This window comes from Hordeum vulgare, chromosome 6H, assembly GCF_904849725.1.
Source record: "Hordeum vulgare subsp. vulgare chromosome 6H, MorexV3_pseudomolecules_assembly, whole genome shotgun sequence".
In the NCBI taxonomy this organism is placed as follows: domain Eukaryota; kingdom Viridiplantae; phylum Streptophyta; class Magnoliopsida; order Poales; family Poaceae; genus Hordeum; species Hordeum vulgare.
In genome coordinates, this window is record NC_058523.1 from 415,272,015 (window position 1) to 415,291,681 (window position 19,667).

General features: G+C 41.8%; 1 protein-coding gene across 4 annotated transcripts; it reads right to left on the bottom strand.

Annotated features, from left to right (window-relative positions):
• Nucleotides 1-5,049: 5,049 nt before the first annotated feature.
• Nucleotides 5,050-10,109, bottom strand: LOC123404790. Of its 4 annotated transcripts, none has more exons than XR_006611911.1 (16): nt 9,876-10,109; nt 9,669-9,725; nt 8,243-8,428; nt 7,914-8,158; nt 7,619-7,777; nt 7,419-7,511; nt 7,238-7,339; nt 6,816-7,157; nt 6,681-6,749; nt 6,467-6,592; nt 6,270-6,338; nt 6,111-6,188; nt 5,949-6,029; nt 5,765-5,850; nt 5,448-5,684; nt 5,050-5,364 (listed from the first exon to the last, which is right to left on the bottom strand). XR_006611911.1 is itself a non-coding variant. In XM_045098734.1 (15 exons), exons 6-14 carry the CDS (start codon nt 7,476-7,478, stop codon nt 5,791-5,793), a joined length of 987 nt encoding a protein of 328 aa, XP_044954669.1. In that variant the 5' UTR covers nt 7,479-7,511; nt 7,619-7,777; nt 7,914-8,158; nt 8,243-8,428; nt 9,619-9,725; nt 9,876-10,109; the 3' UTR covers nt 5,050-5,364; nt 5,765-5,790. The 4 variants fall into 4 exon arrangements, 1 of the variants encoding a protein (XP_044954669.1); XR_006611912.1 differs by having other exon boundaries at nt 7,914-8,146; nt 9,619-9,725; XR_006611910.1 differs by having other exon boundaries at nt 9,619-9,725.
• Nucleotides 10,110-19,667: the final 9,558 nt, after the last annotated feature.

Here is a 19,667-nt window from a genome sequence, read left to right on the forward strand (position 1 = left end):
GATCCGTCTCACGATCCGTTCCGATCTAGTGCCGAACGACGACACCTCGCATTTAGCACACGTACAGCTCGATGACGATCTCAGCCTTCTTGATCCAGCAAGCAATACGGAGAAGTAGATGAGTTCTTCGACAGCGTGACGGTGCTCCGCTGGTGGTGAAGGATCTCCTCCTGCAGGGCTCCGCCCGAGCTCCGCAGAAATACGATCTAGAGGAAAAATCGTGGTGTTTGTGGTCGGGCTGCCGTGGCAAAAGTTGTGTCTCAAATCAGCCCTAAAACTCCACAATATATAGGAGGAGGGGAGGGGAGGCTTGCCTTGAGGGCCAAGGCCACGTATCGTGCGCCGGTTAGGAGGTGGAGGAGTCCACATCCAATCCTAGTCCAACTTGAATTGGAAGGTGGAGTCCTTCCCTTCCTTCCCACCTCCCTTTTTTTCTCTTTGATTTTCTATACTTGGTGCATAGGGCCCTTTTGGGCTGTCCCACCAGCCCACCAAGGGCTGGTGCACCACCCCTAGGGCCTATGGGCTTCCCCGGGTGGGCTGGCCCCCTCCCGGTGAACATCCGGAACCCATTCGTCACTCCCGGTACATTCCTGGTAATGCCCGAAAACCTTCCGGTAATCAAATGAGGTCATCCTATATATCAATCTTCCTCTCTGGACCATTCTGGAAACCCTCACGACGTCTGTGATCTCATCCGGGACTCCGAACAACATTCGGTAACCACACATATAACTCAACTATACCGAAACGTCACCGAACCTTAAGTGTGCAGACCGTGCGGGTTCGAGAACTATGTAGACATGACCCGAGACACTCCTCGGTCAATATCCAATAGCGGGACCTGGATGCCCATATTGGATCCTACATATTCTCCGAAGATCTTATCGGTTGAACCTCAGTGTCAAGGATTCATATAATCCCGTGTGTCATTCCCTTTGTCCTTCGGTATGTTACTTGCCCGAGATTTGATCGTCGGTATCCGCATACCTATTTCAATCTCGTTACCGACAAGTCTCTTTACTCGTTTCGTAATACAATATCCCATGACTTACACTTAGTCACATTGCTTGCAAGGCTTGTGTGTGATGTTGTATTACCGAGTGGCCCCCGAGATACCTCTCCGTCACACGGAGTGACAAATCTCAGTCTTGATCCATACTAACTCAACGGACACCTTTGGAGGTACCTGTAGAGCACCTTTATAGTCACCCAGTTACGTTGCGACATTTGATGCACACAAGGTACTCCTCCGGTGCCAGTGAGTTATATGATCTCATGGTCATAGGAAAAAAATACTTGACACGCGGAAAACAATAGCAATAAAACGACACGATCAATATGCTACGTTCATAGTTTTGGGTCTTGTCCATCACATGATTCTCCTAATGATGTGATCCCGTTTATCAAGTGACAACACTTGTCTATGGTCAGGAAACCTTGACCATCTTTGATCAACGAGCTAGTCAACTAGAGGCTTACTAGGGACAGTGTTTTGTCTATGTGTCCACACATGTATTTGAGTTTCCAATCAATACAATTCTAGCATGGATAATAAACGATTATTATGAACAAGGAAGTATAATAATAACTAATTTATTACTGCTTCTAGGGCATATTTCCAACAACGGGCTGGCGAGATGAGGAAGGAGAGCCCTCCACCCGATTTTGTGTCCATTTCTGCTCGTTAGGACAGATCCTGTTTTTTCAGGAAGCAATTTCTGTAAGTTTTGTAGGCAATTCATCTGTATTTACTAGGCAGTTCCTGTTTACCTGAAGTAATTTTTTAGTTTAGAGTAGTGTGTCTAATGCGGGGGGTAGACCATGGTAGACTTGTGTGTTTTTCAGTAATGCACAGGTCAAACCTCTAAGAAAGAGAGATGACACTCACTAAATTGGGGGATAGGCCACGGGCAACAGCAGATCCGCCAAGAGTATATTCCAGCAAGTTGATGAGTAGAAGTACAGCCTCCATCATCTGAAATTACTCGTCGCATGTTTGCTGGAGTTATTGTGAGTAGAAGTGGAGCATATGCTAAATTCTGTCGGTGCTATACTCGGGATCCAGTGACTACTGTCAGGGGTAAGTTTTTGCGGTTGTTGTGAGTGGACAAGTGTAGTGTTGTCAGTCATTCTGGCAGGGTCCAGGTTGAGAGAGAGAGACAGAGAAACAAACCACCATGAGAGACGTGAATTACACCTCAACTAAATACTGGAGAATTCTGCAAGATTGCTTCGCCCAAAAAATTCTGGTCTGAATTATATGCCTGTCCTAGCGTTGTAGCAGCGGTGCCGTCTCTGATCTGAAAGAATTCTTGCTTGGAAGCCATCTAATCTCTCGGCCCTGGTGTTACTTCCGGAGAGGCAGTTCAGTTTAGGAGATCCTGACCGAACTGCACCTGAAGGCAACATTTTACGATGGCCGAATTCAGACCATCCTGTCGCCGAATTTAACCCGACTAAATGCCTGGCGCAAGTGCCGTGGACTTGCTCGAAAAGGACAAGGCCATTAACACCGCATTTTAGTGAGTGTCATCAGGGAGGGAACATCACTGATGGGAGGTGCTAAGGGGCAACAATAGTGATTTTCTAGGCGCGGGGGGGGGGGGGGGGGGGGGGATACGATTGGAAGAGGACAACATTTTTCACTCATCCTTAACCAACATTTTTACCTGATGAGGTTTGCTGATGGCTGGCATTGATCTCAACATCCTTTTTTGCTTTTTTGTGCAGGCAATTCAGGAACAGAAAACAGTGAAATCTAGGCACACATACACCCCCGGCACAACATTTTTTTTAAGATGGAGGACGTCCCAAATCAACACGATGGCGATGTACTGACCATGCATTTTCTGTTCTTTTCCTTTATTTTTCACAACATTTTTTTCAGGCAAAAAACCTATAATCTACATAAGTAACAATTTTAACACAATTTTCTCGACTAAACAACAACCTAGAGCAGCCACCCAAAAACAGATCTCATGTGGGTTTTTTTCTTTGTTTTCTTGGTTTTTTAATAGGGACCAGTACAAACAAATGTCATGGACGGGATCAATGCCGGGGGGTTACAAAGTCGTAGACACCCAAGGAAGAAGCAGGTTCAGGAAGGAAGGAACAAAGCATCCCCTGCAAGGCTTGTTAAGCTAAATAAGACCCTGGACCAAATGCAAAGGGATCTGATCGAAAATGAATATTTTATGGGAGGTATTCTGAAGATTGAGGCAACAACAATGCCTGCTGATCTCAGTAGGTGGGTTTTACAAAGGTACAATCTAGAGAGCGAGTGTATAGAAGTCCCAGGCAGGGGCGAGATACCCATAACAGCTGATAGCGTTCAACAAACACTGGGTCTACGCAACTCGGGAGAGGAAGTGTTCTATGGGTGGGATGCAGAAGCCATATCGTTCATAAACAACAAGTATGGGTTTGAAAGTGGAAGCGCCCCAGAGATAACAACGTTCTGCAAGATGATCGAAGACATGAATGGAAGAGCAGATGATGATTTCATGCGCGCCTGGTTGATTGTGGTGGTCAGCACGTTCATCTGCCCCAGCACGAGCCTCCATGTTAGCCCTCGATGCTATCCAATAGTCGCTGACCTGGATAAAGTAAAGAGGCTAAACTTTTGTTCTTTTGCCACAAATCAGATAAGGTCTTCATTAATGACTAGGAAGAAGAAGGCAATAACTTGTTGCGTGCACCACTTGGTGGTAAGTGCATTTTCCCTCCTTATTGATTTGTTTTTTCATTCCAAGAGTACAACAACAAAGAGAACTAAAACTAACCAGTTTTTTTACGATGGGACAAACAGGTGTTGTATGTTGATTCACTGGTGGTCGATATTCAAGTACCTGATTGCCCAGTCCGGGCAGAAGCCTGGGACAGCAAGCGCATAGTGAAAGTTGCAAAATCTGACAAAAAACCAGAGGGAGGTTACGGCAAGCTGAGAGTGAGTTTTTTTGCAAAAAAATTCATCATCGTGTAAATGTGTTCATCTAGTTCTACTATATGTAACTCATTCCATTTTATTTACCAGCTAAAACAAAGATTCACGAACAACAAGGCCGGTGGCCTTTTTGTTGGATATGAACAGACTCAGAAATTTGTCTCTTCCAAGTTGCCACCTACATTTTAAAAAGGCGTATGTTTCTAAACCGGCTGAGTTTTCCTTAAGCCCCCATTTTTATATGCTAAAATAAGGCTTACCTTTTTCATTTCTGTTTTTTGTAGAAGAAGAGGAAGATTTCAGCAATGCTCAGCAAGTTATGATCAGAATTTTCAGAAAACATTGGCACCTTCATTGAGTACATTGGCAAACTGGACAGGGATGAGGTTGGCAACTCAAAGAACAATGTGAACAAGGCAAAGCGACAAAGGGTTGTAGGTGACCAAGGCACAACTGTTGAGAAGGCTGATAAGGATGGGGACACCTCGGAGGATGACAAAGAGTACTTGCCTAGCTCAGATTCTGGGGAAGATGAAGAAGTAGCAAGCTCAGATGGAAGCTCTGATGCATTTGTCGCCCCAATACTAGCAGTTCCAAAGCAAAATAAACTCAGACAAAGCAAATTGGTTTCAAGGAGCGGGGCTTATGCAACGACCAAGGGAGGTTCATCAAGTGGGGCGGAGCCGGCCAAGGAGAGTGCAGATCATAGTAACACTACAATAAGACCCTCGCTATAGCAACACTTTTTTCGTATCTAAAAGCTCATATATGCGTTGCGACTGTCTTTACCAACGATTTGAGATGCGTTTCCTTATCCAGTGTTGCTAGCATATAATACAACGCTTATATCACCGTTGGTAAATGGAACCGTTGCAAGACTACAACGGATAAAGTGAATTTCTACAACAGTTCTATACGTTGCTGATTAATGTACAAGAATCAAATTCTCATTACTTGGCAACGGAGAATTTCCAACACTTAAGTGTTGGCATGGGTAAGCATTATTATTATTATTATTATTATTATTATTTATTATATAGGTGTATTTGTGTAAAATGCTTAGTGTAATAACGTATTTCAAGTGAAGCAAAAACAAGATAATATATTGATAAGAGGAAGAAATTATATATGAGATAAAATTGTTGGATTACAATGATATTACAAGAGGAACATCATCAAATGTGATGCATAATCTAACTATTTTCTTGAAAATGAAACTTAAACTGAAAGCATCCATTAACACCCCTATAACTTCACTAAAATTTAATTGAGGAAAACATCCAACAGGAATGTCATCCACACAACATAACTAAATCTGAAAGAATCTATCATCGTCCGCATCATGAAACAGATCATCAACATCATCAATGCAGTACACTTGCCACGCATCCATATAGTCATCCATTTATCTTTTTAATCTACAAACAAAAAAATGAACTGTTAATACATAATGCATTGACATGATGCAAGTAGTAATAGAGGCGAGATATTAGTCACGTACAAAGGTTGAGGGCCATGCAATCTTTGTTTTTTCTGCATTACCGAGAGTATTGTAGTCTTTGCGACTCCGTACCAAATTTTCAGTTTTCACAAGTGCCATATCAACATGCACCACCCAATATTCATTTCCAATTTTAGCACCATCAAGTTTAAATTTAGGATCACAACTCATAATTGTAGCAAGAGCTACGTCCCTATTATGTTTTATCAGGCTCTTCAGGAATACTTTAGTTCCTACCTGCTCGTGCAAATCAAAGTAACCATATAAAAAAACAGAAACAAAACATAGAAACATATGAAATGAATGAGCACTCTTACAGGTAATTCACTGGCACCCAACCAGCTCAATGAACCACTCTCAGCACTCTTACTACTTGCAGTAGCACCTTTTGTTGTTTTTTAGTCTGGACAAGAGTTTGATAGCAAAGAAAAAATAATAAGCAAATAAACAATTTAGCACTATAGTTTGAACATAAATGTGTATGCGATTATGAAAAGATACCACTTTGTTTGCAGCAAACGTTTTTTCTCCCTGCTGTGTACGGACATTTTGAACCAAAGTTTCTTTAATCTGAACAACATTCTGATAGAAAGACAACCAGTAGATACATAAACAACGGAGCAATATATTTTGAACATATTGTGTATGGTAACAGAAGCATACCTTATGTGCAGCAGAATTTGTTTCCCCTTGCTGAGCAGTGTAACTATGATCAAAAGCTTCTTGGTTTCGCACAACATTCTGAGATAGAAACAAGTAAACACATAAACATGGTTGCATTGTAGTTTGATCATGATTTTCTATATGGGACTATGATGATACCTTGTGTCCAGCAAAACATTTTTCTAGTTGTCGTGCACTGCCACCATTATGAACCATAGTTTCTTTGTTCTAGGATAAAATGATATACATCAAGTTTTAGTTATTGTATATCAAATTTGCAAAAAGTGCAACCACGGCAATTTAAAACTCAGCAAAGACAGGTTATAAAGAATATTTAAGACTTTAAGTAGACAAACCTTATCTGAAACAGAATTCTTGTTTGATACTTGTAAATCTGAATCGTTTGACATACTTGGCTTGTTGTGTAAATTAGATGGTTTTTTAACAAGTTGGGCTCCATCAGCCGGAGGAGCAAGCACTCTCTACAGATAGCATAACATAAATAATTCTGAAATAATTTCTAGAGTGAAATATGAGGAGTTTTATTGTGTACTTTGACAAGGTACAAACTTTTCTGTCTGAGTTGTGTCCATTGACCGAAGGTTCGATCCCAATTGTAGCCATTGGATCTGAAATTTCCTATGATTGGAATACATAAAGGTTAGTCCACAAAATAAAGGATGATTACAGTTGTTAGAAATTTACCTGATATGGTCGTCTTTCCATTCTTCTCATCTTCTCCTCGAGTTCCATAATTTTAGCATCTTGATTTTTATTTACTTCTTGTAATTTTTCCATTTCAACTCTAAAAGCTAGCATATCTTCATTTTGTGTATCTCCCACCGAAGTAAAATGCGTATTCTGGAATAGACATGAAGTAGAAACATCAAAAAGTTCTTTGGGGTTTGGAACTAGTCCCAAACCATGTACATGGCCAGGCTTGTCATCCCCTAATACTTTGTTCAACGCATCTCCTTTCCATGCAGTCTTTCCATCGCTATTATTTGCTAATTCAGGGTTCTTATCCATAATATCCTTTAACTCCTCCTAAATAAAAAAACAATGTAAATAATAAGAATATACAAAATATCAAATTCAAATACGAGTGGTGAGACTTGTAAATGTACCACATGAGCATTAATGATTTTGTTCTTGCAAGTTTTCGGCTTGTGCGTATGGATGAACAGGTGAGCCCTATGAGGGTACTTCTTTTCAGGATCTGCATCTTTCTGTTGATACATAATGTAAACATGAATTACATTAGAAAACATCAATGGAAAAGGGGTGCTTGAAGTTAGTATATTTTACCATTTCTTCCCTCTGCCGAGGGAAACTTTTTGTCCCACTAGTATGTGTAGACTTCCTCATTGAACAATTGTTTCTATTTATAGCACTAAGCCCCTACCAAAGAATGAATCGAAGTAATTATGTGCATATCTTTTATAGTATCTACACAAGAATGTATAAAGTCCATCAAGGAAAGTTGAAAATGGAATTCTTTTAAGTACCTTCGCTTTCTCGGTTGTCCAATGATTAACTAGAGATCTCCACTAGTCCGGAGTCACCGATTTTGGTTTATTGTTGTAATTGGCTTCGGTGCTATTTTTCTCATCAAAATACATTGCTTTCAGATCGGACTTATGTTGCCTCCATCTGTCTCCAATTGTCTTCAATATATATTTTTCCATGCGAGGAAGGTAAAGGAACCGCATATACACAAAAGTTACAACATAAATAGAGTGAATGCAATATAAGGCAACATAGAAGAAGCTAGTAAAAGATATTTAATGGACTAAATTTTACCTTCACTTGATCTAGTATAGCCTTTAAATTTGTTTTAGTTTTGAGCAATCTCCAATCCTTGTAGCTCAAACAGCACAATGATCCATTCCTTGCAACTGAGCCAAGAAAGTCCCCAAGGTGTTTAGCCTCTTTTCCAATTGGCTGGTCTATGTCATTGCAGCGAACCATTATCCTTTTTCCTTTTGGAAGGTTCCAAATATATTTGAGCTTCCTCTTCTTACGCTCTTTTGTTTCTGCATTTTCAGCTAAATATATAGAACCATTTGTTATATGTTACGATGATGAATTATCATATATTACAGGTGGTAAGTAATGAGAAACAAACTTACCGTCTTCATTTTCATCCGCATCAGCATCATCACAATCGGTGAAGCCTTCTTCACCATTAGTAGTTCTTTCATGGACATCGGATGATTCGAGATCTTTTTCACCAAAATTATGATGTTCAATTGGTTCTTCCATCATATACTCTTCATTGGATTCAACAACGTTAATTCTTGTCCTTGACATATCTTCTGCAACATTAAAATGACCAAAACTTTAAATAATTTATGCAAAAGATAATATTTTGTGGTCCTACTTGGGGCTTATGACAGTCATCCCAACAGATGTGATACTTATACACATGATGCTAGCCTCACGCACACAACCCAGCCGCCATTCACGGCCACTAACCCAACTAATCCGGAAGGGGGCTTGCCTGCGCGGGTCGCCCACCTCCGCGGCGCCAACCGCCGCCTCCTCGACGAGCTCAACCGCGCAATGAGGAGCTGCGGCGACGTGCACCGCGACAACGACCGGCTCGGCGCCGAGAAGGCCGAGCTGGAGGCCAGGCTCCAGCAGCTCATGCAACAAGCACAACACAACAGCAACCCTTAACTAGCTACGTACGTATATACTACGAATATGTTCACCCGGGAAAGAAAGAAGAATTATCATAAAAGACACAGACAATTGGAAGCAGTATCCTGCGTAACACCAAATACAACTGTGTTCCATAATGCAGAAGAGAATACAAGTAGTTACATGTCCCTCGGTCACATTTTCTTCCACATGATACTCGTCGACAAAGACAACACACACCAGATGTTTTACATGCACTAACACATCGAAACTGGACACCAGATTAATCAACGACAGCAGATTAAGCGAGATGGCTGAAATCAACATGGCACAAAACAGTTCTTATCATTCAGGCACGTCATTCTTAGGAGGGTTGCTGCAGGTGCTACTCCTGTGTCCTCTAAAACCACATGTCGAGCAGCGAGTATACTTTCTAGGCACGGCTTAAAATTTCAGGAGACACTTTGTGTTAATCTCCTATTTGGGATTGTCTCATCATGCGGCACCATGTCCAAAAAATTCACTTCCTACTACTACTGCATATTACTGTCATCTTTTTTGGCAAAGTGCCGGTGGCTAGATGAATATGGATTGGGTGTTACTGACGAGTTTCCATCAATGGACTATTGGTCTGTACTTGCAGCAAAGATGTATTCCCATGAAAAAAGGGGACCTGATTGTTTGGATTAATTCATGTTAACTTGAATTTGATCCCCAAAGAATTCAGTGACTGTGTGTCTGAGAGTCTGAGACAAACCAGACCCTTGTACATCATAATCAGAATCAACATATACTACCAACGTGCACATCATAATCAGAATTGGAGTTCCATACACAAAGTCTGTGAAGAGACTGAACTCACCAAGGTAGTAATGGTAGAAAACTGGATTGAAATACTTAGCGCATCCGCACCTGACTCGCCAGCAGTTGTTATAAGCAACCCAATCTATCTGAAGACTCTCCAAAATTCTAAATCAATAACAGATGACAAGTATCAAACACTTGGCGTGCACGGTCAAATTCAATCAGGAAGAGAGTAATTCGGAAGCATAGAAGGGACAGATCTGGACCAAAAAGGGAGGAGGAGGCAAAATCTTCAAGTCGATTACTAGTATTTACCTTCTGCTTCTATGAATCGGGTGTGGGAGTTGATCTGCTTGCCACCTTGCCGTCCCAGTTGCTGAACAAGATGCCTCTTGTGCCCCTCAACAACAATGGTGGAATCAGTTGGGCGAGCTATGATACTCGGGAGGGAGGAAAGGCCATGATTAATCTGCTGGAGAATGGATCCTTCGTACAAGTGGAGGAAGGGAACTGCCTTTTGATATGGGGAGGGGAGGAGGACGTTTCCGATTTTGCTGGCGTGGTTACCTCTTCGCGAGAGCTGATGTTAATAAAGCACGCGTACTAATTTTCTTTTGACTAGAATTAGTGGCTATTAGCGGGAGAGAATGGAAGGAAAGGAATTTTTTGGTACAGAATAAATAAATAAAAGGAAACGACTACAAACTTAGCTGAAAAATCATAAGTTTTTTTAATTATCATCTGACCCTTAATAGGCACTTGTACATATATTTATGCCAAACAATGTGTTTTTCTATGTTTGTACAAATTGCAAAAAGGATGAACTAATAATGCTATCTATTACTCAAAACGTGTCGATTGGCTGCGACGTGCCGCACACGGTGTAGCCACTCAACTTCCTCCCTCGTCATGCAGAGGCCAATGTCGACCATGGACGTCGCCCCATTTCGTCCGCCCCTTCCCCTGAGGGTGTGCATAGGCCTACGCCAGCGCGAAATTTGCGAGGACCTAGTCTGACGAGACATCCGACATCCTGAAAATGGCATGGTGAAGCACGTTGCGCCGGTCCACTCACTTTGTCGTCGTTAGGGCATCGCGCGACGATGTTCTACCGCTACCGCGTTGAGGTAATGCACGAGGCGCCCAGCGTGAGTTCGTGAGTGCGAGGTATGGCTCCTGCTTCATGCTGAGCGGGCACCAGAAGAGCGGCGATGCCAGCAGTGAGGCGACAAGGGCAGTGATGAGGGTGGCGCCAAACTTGGAGTGAGCTCAGACTGCTAATAGAACTCCTCGTCCGTTGTGACATCCTCATCGAGAGGGGCAGCTGATGATGCTCTTCACCATCCGGTGAGAGAAAGTCCCACCTCCTTCGACGGCATAGAGGAGGAGGATCGGTCAAAAGACCACACAAGATGCTTGCACTGGAGTAGCTGATCGACATCGATGTGCAGGTGCAGTTTTGAGAGTGGTTCGCATGGAAGAGAGTTTGATGGGATCATGTATATTATCAGCAGCCCGGATGCCCGCAAACTTTCCCGGGGTTTGGTGCTGCTTCAAGAGAATTTGGGTACTCATACTTAATTGTATATGTGTGTTTTAATATCTTTTATATATTATAACAAAAAGATATAAAATCGTTCTTAGATGCTGACATGCCTCATTATTTTGTGACGACATAATATTTCCGAACCGGTCAAAAAAATTATGCTTGCAATTCAAAGTCAATGTTGTTTCAATTTGAACACAGCGATCAAGGTCATGAAGTCACGCCTTCTCTGGAGTAGCTGATCGACATCAATGCACATGTGCGATTTTGAGAATGGTTGGCGTGGGAGAGGGGTTTGATGGGACCGCGTCTGTTAGCACGAGTCGAGACGCCCACAACGTCCCCCGGATTTGGTGTCTGATCGATAGAATTTAGGCGCTCATACTTAATTGTGCATGTGTGTTTTAATATCATTATTATATTATAATAAAAAAATATATTCATATATGTTGTCATGCCTCATTATTTTGTGCCTCATAATATTTCCCTACCGGCCAAAAAAAAGTATGCACGCGATCGCCAACAAGATTGTAAAGCATGTCTGATCTCGACTAGATGATTAGCATCGATGCGTACATACAGTTTCAAGAGCGATTTGCACATAGAAGGGTTTGATGGGACTGCGTATATTAGCACAAGTCCGGATGCCAACAAACCTCCCCAGGTTTGGTGCCGATTCGAGAGAAGTTGAGTACGCATACTTAATTGTATATGTGTTTAAATATCATTAATATATTATAATAAAAATATAAACCTTTCTTATATGTTGTCATGCCTTATTATTTTATGATCTCATAATATTTTCCTCCCAGTCAAAAAAAATGCATGCGATTCAAAGTCCAGCGCTGATTAATTTTGCCTTTTATTTTAATTTTATTTCTACCGCTCAAAAATGAAATTATTTATGCCTGGATACAAAATTTTGTCAAATATATTTCCAGTGGAAATTCAAACTTGGCCCTACGCCTCTAAACAGACACAGCAGCGACGTTGCCTGGTGTGGTGCGTGACACCTCCAGGACAAAACCAAAGCATCCACGGCCTACAAGACAAAACCAAAGCATCAACGGCCTACAAATCTTCTTGTCTGAACTAGAAAGTGCATGCACATCAAAGAAAAAATAGCAATAATACTAATGAATCACTTTAACCAGGCTCCGCATTTTCAGATAGGTGACTCCTACATGATCCATCGAACCAGGCTCCGCATTTTCAGATAGGTGACTCCTACATGATCCATCGAACCTGCATTCAGAAGCAATAGAGTGGTAAGTTTCCTGTCCAAAATGACAAAAATTACAACAATGATTTGACACTATAGGAGCATCTACAGTTTCTCCCTCTATTCAGGTATTGTGTCATCATTTGACACTATAGGAGCATCTACAGTTTCTCCCTCTATATCTCTTCTCATCCAATTTTGTTTCTGATGGGCAATATCAAAAAGCTGAAAGAATTTACTGACATGATAAGGTTCTATTTCCACATCATTCCATTTTCACCCATATCAAAATTATCTCGAGGCATCATCTTCAAAACAATTGACCATCCTGGATAAAGATGGTCATCCACGTAGAATACTTGGTCAACTTGATTGGCAAATACAAAAGGTTCATCCTCAGCATTTTTACCAGTGTGAGTTAGACTAGAGAAATTCACAAGTCTACACCCATACTTATCTATTTGCATACCTTTTCCTTCAGTAACATCAACCCATTCACATTTAAATAGCACCACTGAAATTTTTCGGAAATAGTCTAACTCGATTATGTCCACAATCCTTCCAAAATACATGACATTTCCAAGAATAGGATTTCTATCACGTGCAGAAGAGTAGCTTGATGTTTTTGCTCTCACAACAACTCCACTATTTTGAGTTACTTTGTCATAACGCTTGGGTCTAAATCTGTATCCTTGAATATTGAATGATCTATGTTTCGTTGCAACCTCAAGTGGACCACGGGCCAACCATCTAATTTCCTCACCAATGTTGTCACTACCTTTCTCCCTCTCCAACTGCATCACCTATAGGAACACAAATAATAGAGTGCATAAGATACATTCTAATCCTAAATAAACTGAATCATTGTACTTACATGATCCTTGAACCATTCAGGAAATTGCTCATGCTGCATCTTCTCAAAGGTCCTTGGATCTATGCGTTTCTTGCGATTATTCCTTCTCAAATAAGCCCCATGTTCTCTACAAAATATAAACAAGCACAATTTCAGTTCAAAACTTATTAATTAACAAATGCAGAGGTAGTGGCATGACATTTACTCCAAATAGGGCTTCACAGCATCACAGTTGAACAACACATATCTATGAGCTTGTGTTGCTTCCTTATCCGTTAAAGTGTATACCATTGGTCTTCCCAATGGTTTCCCTACTTGAGGAAACAGCATAGATTGTTGTAGAAAAAGTGAAGATTCAGAGTCCTCTGGGTTGTCATCATTCCTGGATGGTTGGTTATGCTTGGTGTCTCAACCCTGTAGATATCTTGAACAAAATGCCATGCACTCATCCGCTAAAAACGATTCTGCAATTGAACCCTCTGGACGAGCTTTGTTTCGAACAAAGGAATTTAGCTCACCAAGATACCTATGCACATATATATCCAATAAGTTATAATTGTATATGCAAAAAAAAGATTGTAAAAAGTTTAGGAGTGAATATTGTAAGAAGTAACCAATGTATATGAATTAAATTACCTTTCAATGAAGTACATCCACCGATATGCAACTGGTCCTCCTATTTTACATTCACTTGCTAAATGGACAACTAAGTGCACCATAACTGTGAAAAAACCAGGAGGAAATATCATCTCCATTTTGCAGAGTGTAAGTTTGATTCTTTCTTCCAAACGGTCAAGCTCATCAACATGAAGAACTTTTGAACATATGCCTCGAAAATATGATGACAATTCAAATAGTACTGCTGTAACGTCATCTGGAAGAATACCTCTCGCAGCAATTGGCAGAAATTGATGCAATAGGACATGACAATCATGTGTTTTGAGGCCACTAATTTTTCCTTCAGTAAAATTCACACATTTTGATATATTTCCACAATATCCATCAGGAACTTTTATACCATAGATAAATTTGCAGAATAATTGTTTTTCTTTCTTAGACATGGTAAAGATAGCTGATGGCAAGTAATACTTGCCTGAAGGTTTTTTCTGTGGATGGAGCTCCTCTCTAATATTCATATCTTCAAGATCTTGACGAGCCTGTAGATTATCTTTTGACTTCCCATCCAAATTGAGAAGTGTGCCTAAAATATTATCACACACATTCTTCTCTATATGCATCACATCAAGATTATTTCGAAGGAAATTACTGTCCCAATATGGTAATGTGAATAAGCTACTTTTTCCTTTGTAAGTTTTTGAGGTACTAAAATCTCCACATGCAGCTATGTCATCTAATACGGAGCGACCATAATAGGTTATAGACTCTGTTCTATTCTCAGTTGTTCCATCAAAAGCAGAAGCATCATTACGAAATTCATGATCAGGTGGCAGAAATCGTCGGTGACCCATAAAACAAGCTTTCTTGCCATATTTCAAGCGCTTGGTCCATACATTTGCACCGCAAGGTGGACATGCATAATCTCCATGCACCATATGTGAAGCAAGCATTCCTAATGCTGGGAAGTCATTTATGGTCCACAAGACAGCCGCCCTGAGTTTAAATGTTCTCTGTTCGGATGCATCATAGGTTGTCATCCCATTCACAAAAAGATCTCTCAGATCTTCTAAAAGAGGCTGCATAAAAACATGAATCTTATCTCCAGGGCTCTTAGGTCCAGGAATAATTAAAGGCAATGACAGATAATATTTCTTCATGCATAGCCATGGAGGCAGATTATACATGACTAGCACAACTGGCCAACAACTATATTTATTGCTCAACATCCCATATGGATTAAATCCATCTGATGCTAGGCCAAACCGGATATTACGACAATCATCTGCAAATCCATGCTTCTCATCAAATTTCCTCCATGCCTCAGAATCTGCCGGATGCCGTATCACTCCATGTTGCTTAATGCGCCCTTCATCATGCCATCGAGCTAGAGTTGTTGTTTCTTTGCACATGAATATCCTTTTCAGCCACTCTTTGAGTGGAAAGTATCTCAGAACTTTCATTGGTGTAGATCTCTTTCTTTCCTTTTTAGTTAACTTGGTTTCGGGCATTTTATCTTTCCACCTAGAAGCCTTGCATTTAGAGAAAAAATCATCATTGTCTGTCTCTTTCCAGAACAACTGACAGTTATTTGGGCAGACATGAATTTTTTGATATCCTAATCCAAACTTCGATATGATCTTCTTGGCCTCATAATTTTTTGGGGCAGACCTTTTCCATTTGGAATAGCCATGTGCAGAATATTAAGTAGATCTCCAAATGACTTATCAGACCATTTGTTCATGGATTTTGTATTGAACAAAATCGAAAGTAAGGAAAGCTAAGACAATTCACATCCTGGCCACAAAGGCTTCTCTGAATCTTGAATTAATTTGTACAATGCTTCTGCTTCTTTAGTTGCTCCATCTGGAAGTGGATTTGAAAAATCTGCACTATCACTCATAGGCACATCACCATCATATATTTTCCTAATTGAATCCATAATCATTTCACGCATATTAGCATTTCCTTCAGTTTCAGGTTGTGGTTGTGGATCATCATTGTGATCGGATGAAGACTCACCATGAAACACCCATTTGTCATAGCTCTGAAGCATTCCGTTCCACATCAAATGGCCACGAACATCATCCCTTGATAGTACTGAAGTGTTAACACAATCTTAACATGGACATCGGATCATTGTATTGTTGGAATTATGCCCTAGAGGCAATAATAAATATAGTTATTATTATAATTCTTGTATCAAGATAATCGTTTATTATCCATGCTATAATTGTATTGAATGAAGACTCATTTACATGTGTGGATACATAGACAAAACACCATCCCTAGCAAGTCTCTAGTTGGCTAGCCAGTTGATCAAAGATAGTTAGTGTCTTCTGATTATGAACAAGGTGTTGTTGCTTGATAACTGGATCACGTCATTAGGAGAATCACGTGATGGACTAGACCCAAACTAATAGACGTAGCATGTTGGTCGTGTCATTTTGTTGCTACTGTTTTTCTGCGTGTCAAGTATTTATTCCTATGACCATGAGATCATATAACTCACTGACACCGGAGGAATGCTTTGTGTGTATCAAACGTCGCAACGTAACTGGGTGACTATAAAGATGCTCTACAGGTATCTCCAAAGGTGTTAGTTGAGTTAGTATGGATCAAGACTGGGATTTGTCACTCCGTGTGACGGAGAGGTATCTCGGGGCCCACTCGGTAATACAACATCACACACAAGCCTTGCAAGCAATGTAGCTTAGTGTAAGTTATGGGATCTTGTATTACGGAACGAGTAAAGACACTTGCCGGTAAACGAGATTGAAATAGGTATGCGGATACTAACGATCGAATCTCGGGCAAGTAACATACCGAAGGACAAAGGGAATGACATACGGGATTATATGAATCCTTGGCACTGAGGTTCAAACGATAAGATCTGCATAGAATATGTAGGATCCAATATGGGCATCCAGGTCCCGCTATTGGATATTGACCGAGGAGTCTCTCGGGTCATGTCTACATAGTTCTCGAACCTGCAGGGTCTGCACACTTAAGGTTCGACGTTGTTTTATGCGTACTTGAGTTATATGGTTGGTTACCGAATGTTGTTCGGAGTCCCGGATGAGATCACGGACGTCACGAGGGTTTCCGGAATGGTCTGGAAACAAAGATTGATACATAGGATGACCTCATTTGATTACCGGAAGGTTTTCGGAGTTACCGGGAATGTACCGGGAATGACGAATGGGTTCCGGGAGTTCACCGGGGGGGCAACCCACCGCGGGGAAGCCCATAGGCCTTGACGGTGCGCACCAGCCCTTAGTGGGCTGGTGGGACAGCACAAAAGGGCCCTATGCGCCTAGAAAAGAAAATCAAAGAGAAAAGAAAAAGAAGGAGAAGGTGGGAAGGGAAGGAAGGACTCCCACCCACCAAACCAAGTCCAACTCGGTTTGGGTGGGGAGCCTTCCCCCCTTGGCTCGGCCGACCCCCTTGGGGCTCCTTGAGCCCCAAGGCAAGGTCCCCTCCCTCCCACCTATATATACGGAGGTGTTAGGGCTGATTTGAGACGACTTTTCCACGGCAGCCCGACCACATACCTCCACGGTTTTTCCTCTAGATCGCGTTTCTGCGGAGCTCGGGCGGAGCCCTGCTGAGACAAGGTCATCACCAACCTCTCGGAGCGCCGTCATGCTGCCGGAGAACTCTTCTACCTCTCTGTCTCTCTTGCTGGATCAAGAAGGCCGAGATCATCGTCGAGCTGTACGTGTGCTGAACGCGGAGGTGCTGTCCGTTCGGTACTAGATCGTGGGACTGATCGCGGGATTGTTCGCGGGGCGGATCGAGGGACGCAAGGACGTTCCAGTACATCAACCGCGTTCACTAACGCTTCTGCTGTATGATCTACAAGCGTACGTAGATCATTTATCCCCTCTCGTAGATGGACATCACCATGATAGGTCTTCGTGCGCGTAGGAAAATTTTGTTTCCCATGCGACGTTCCCCAACAGTGGCATCATGAGCTAGGTTCATGCGTAGATGTCTTCTCGAGTAGAACACAAAAGTTTTTGTGGGCGGTGATGTGCGTTTTGCTGCCCTCCTTAGTCTTTTCTTGATTCCGCGGTATTGTTGGATTGAAGCGGCTTGGACCGACATTACTCGTACGCTTACGAGAGACTGGTTTCATCGCTACGAGTAACCCCGTTGCTCAAAGATGACTGGCAAGTGTCAGTTTCTCCAACTTTAGTTGAATCGGATTTGACCGAGGAGGTCCTTGGATGAGGTTAAATAGCAACTCATATATCTCCGTTGTGGTGTTTGTGTAAGTAAGATGCGATCTTACTAGATACCCGTGGTCACCACGTAAAACATGCAACAACAAAATTAGAGGACGTCTAACTTGTTTTTGCAGGGTATGCTTGTGATGTGATATGGCCAACGATGTGATGTGATATATTGGATGTATGAGATGATCATGTTGTAATAGATAATATCGACTTGCACGTCGATGGTACGACAACCGGCAGGAGCCATAGGGTTGTCTTTATACTAATGTTTGTGCTTGCAGATGCGTTTACTATTTTGCTAGGATGTAGCTTTAGTAGTAATAGCATGAGTAGCACGACAACCTCGATGGCAACACGTTGATGGAGATCATGGCATGGCGCCGGTGACAAGAAGATCGTGCCGGTGCTTTAGTGATGGAGATCAGGAAGCACGTGATGATGGACATATCATGTCACTTATGAATTGCATGTGATGTTAATCCTTTTATGCACCTTATTTTGCTTAGAAGGACGGTAGCATTATGAGGTGATCTCTCACTAAAATTTCAAGACGAAATTGTGTTCTCCCCGACTGTGCACCGTTGCTACAGTTCGTCGTTTCGAGACACCACGTGATGATCGGGTGTGATAGACTCAACGTTCACATACAACGGGTGTAAAACAGTTGGGCACGCGGAACACTCGGGTTAAGCTTGACGAGCCTAGCATGTGCAGACATGGCCTCGGAACACATGAGACCGAAAGGTCGATCATGAATCATATAGATGATATGATTAGCATAGGGATGCTTACCACTGAATCATATAGATGATCGGACTTGAGCTAGTGTAAAGTGGATCATGAACCACTCAAATGACTAAGAGAGATGTACTTTTTGAGTGGGAGTTTAGCGTATAATTATGATTAAAGTTAAACTCTAATTATCTTGAACATAGTCTAAGTCCACTTTGAATATATTTGTGTTGTAGATCATGGCTCACGCGACAGTCACACTGAATTTTAATACGTTCCTAGAGAAAGCTAAGTTGAAAGATGATGGAAGCAACTTTGTAGACTGGGCTCGTAATCTTAAGCTAATCTTACAAGCTGGGAAGAAGGATTATGTCCTTAATGCTGCGCTAGGAGATGAACCACCCGCTACGGCTGATCAGGATGTTAAGAACGCTTGGTTAGCACGTAAGGAGGACTACTCAGTAGTTCAATGTGCAGTCTTGTATGGCTTAGAACCGAGACTTCAACGTCGCTTTGAGCGTCAATGAGCATTTGAGATGTTCCAGGAGTTGAAGTTTATCTTTCAGAAAAACGCCCGGATCGAGAGGTATGAGACCTCCGATAAATTCTATGCTTGCAAGATGGAGGAAATCTCGTCTGTCAGTGAACATGTGCTCAAAATGTCTGGGTACTCAAACCGTCTAGCTGAGCTAGGGATTGAACTCCCGCAAGAGGCTATCACTGACAGAATCCTTCAATCACTGCCGCCAAGCTATAAAGGCTTTGTGTTGAACTACAACATGCAAGGGATGAACAAGTCTCCCGGCGAGTTGTTTGCGATGCTGAAAGTCGCAGAGTCTGAACTCCGTAAAGAGCATCAAGTGTTGATGGTGAATAAGACCACTAGTTTCAAGAGAAA

Bases quoted from the DNA above. Each gene is read 5' to 3' on its own strand.
- LOC123404790 (XM_045098734.1), bottom strand. From the start codon at position 7,478: ATGAGGAAGTCTACACATACTAGTGGGACAAAAAGTTTCCCTCGGCAG. The intron at 7,340-7,418 runs GTAAAATATACT...ATGTATCAACAG, and splicing joins CTCGGCAGAGGGAAGAAATG to AAAGATGCAGATCCTGAAAA. The intron at 6,189-6,269 runs GTATCATCATAG...TTTCTATCTCAG, and splicing joins AATGTTTTGCTGGACACAAG to AATGTTGTGCGAAACCAAGA.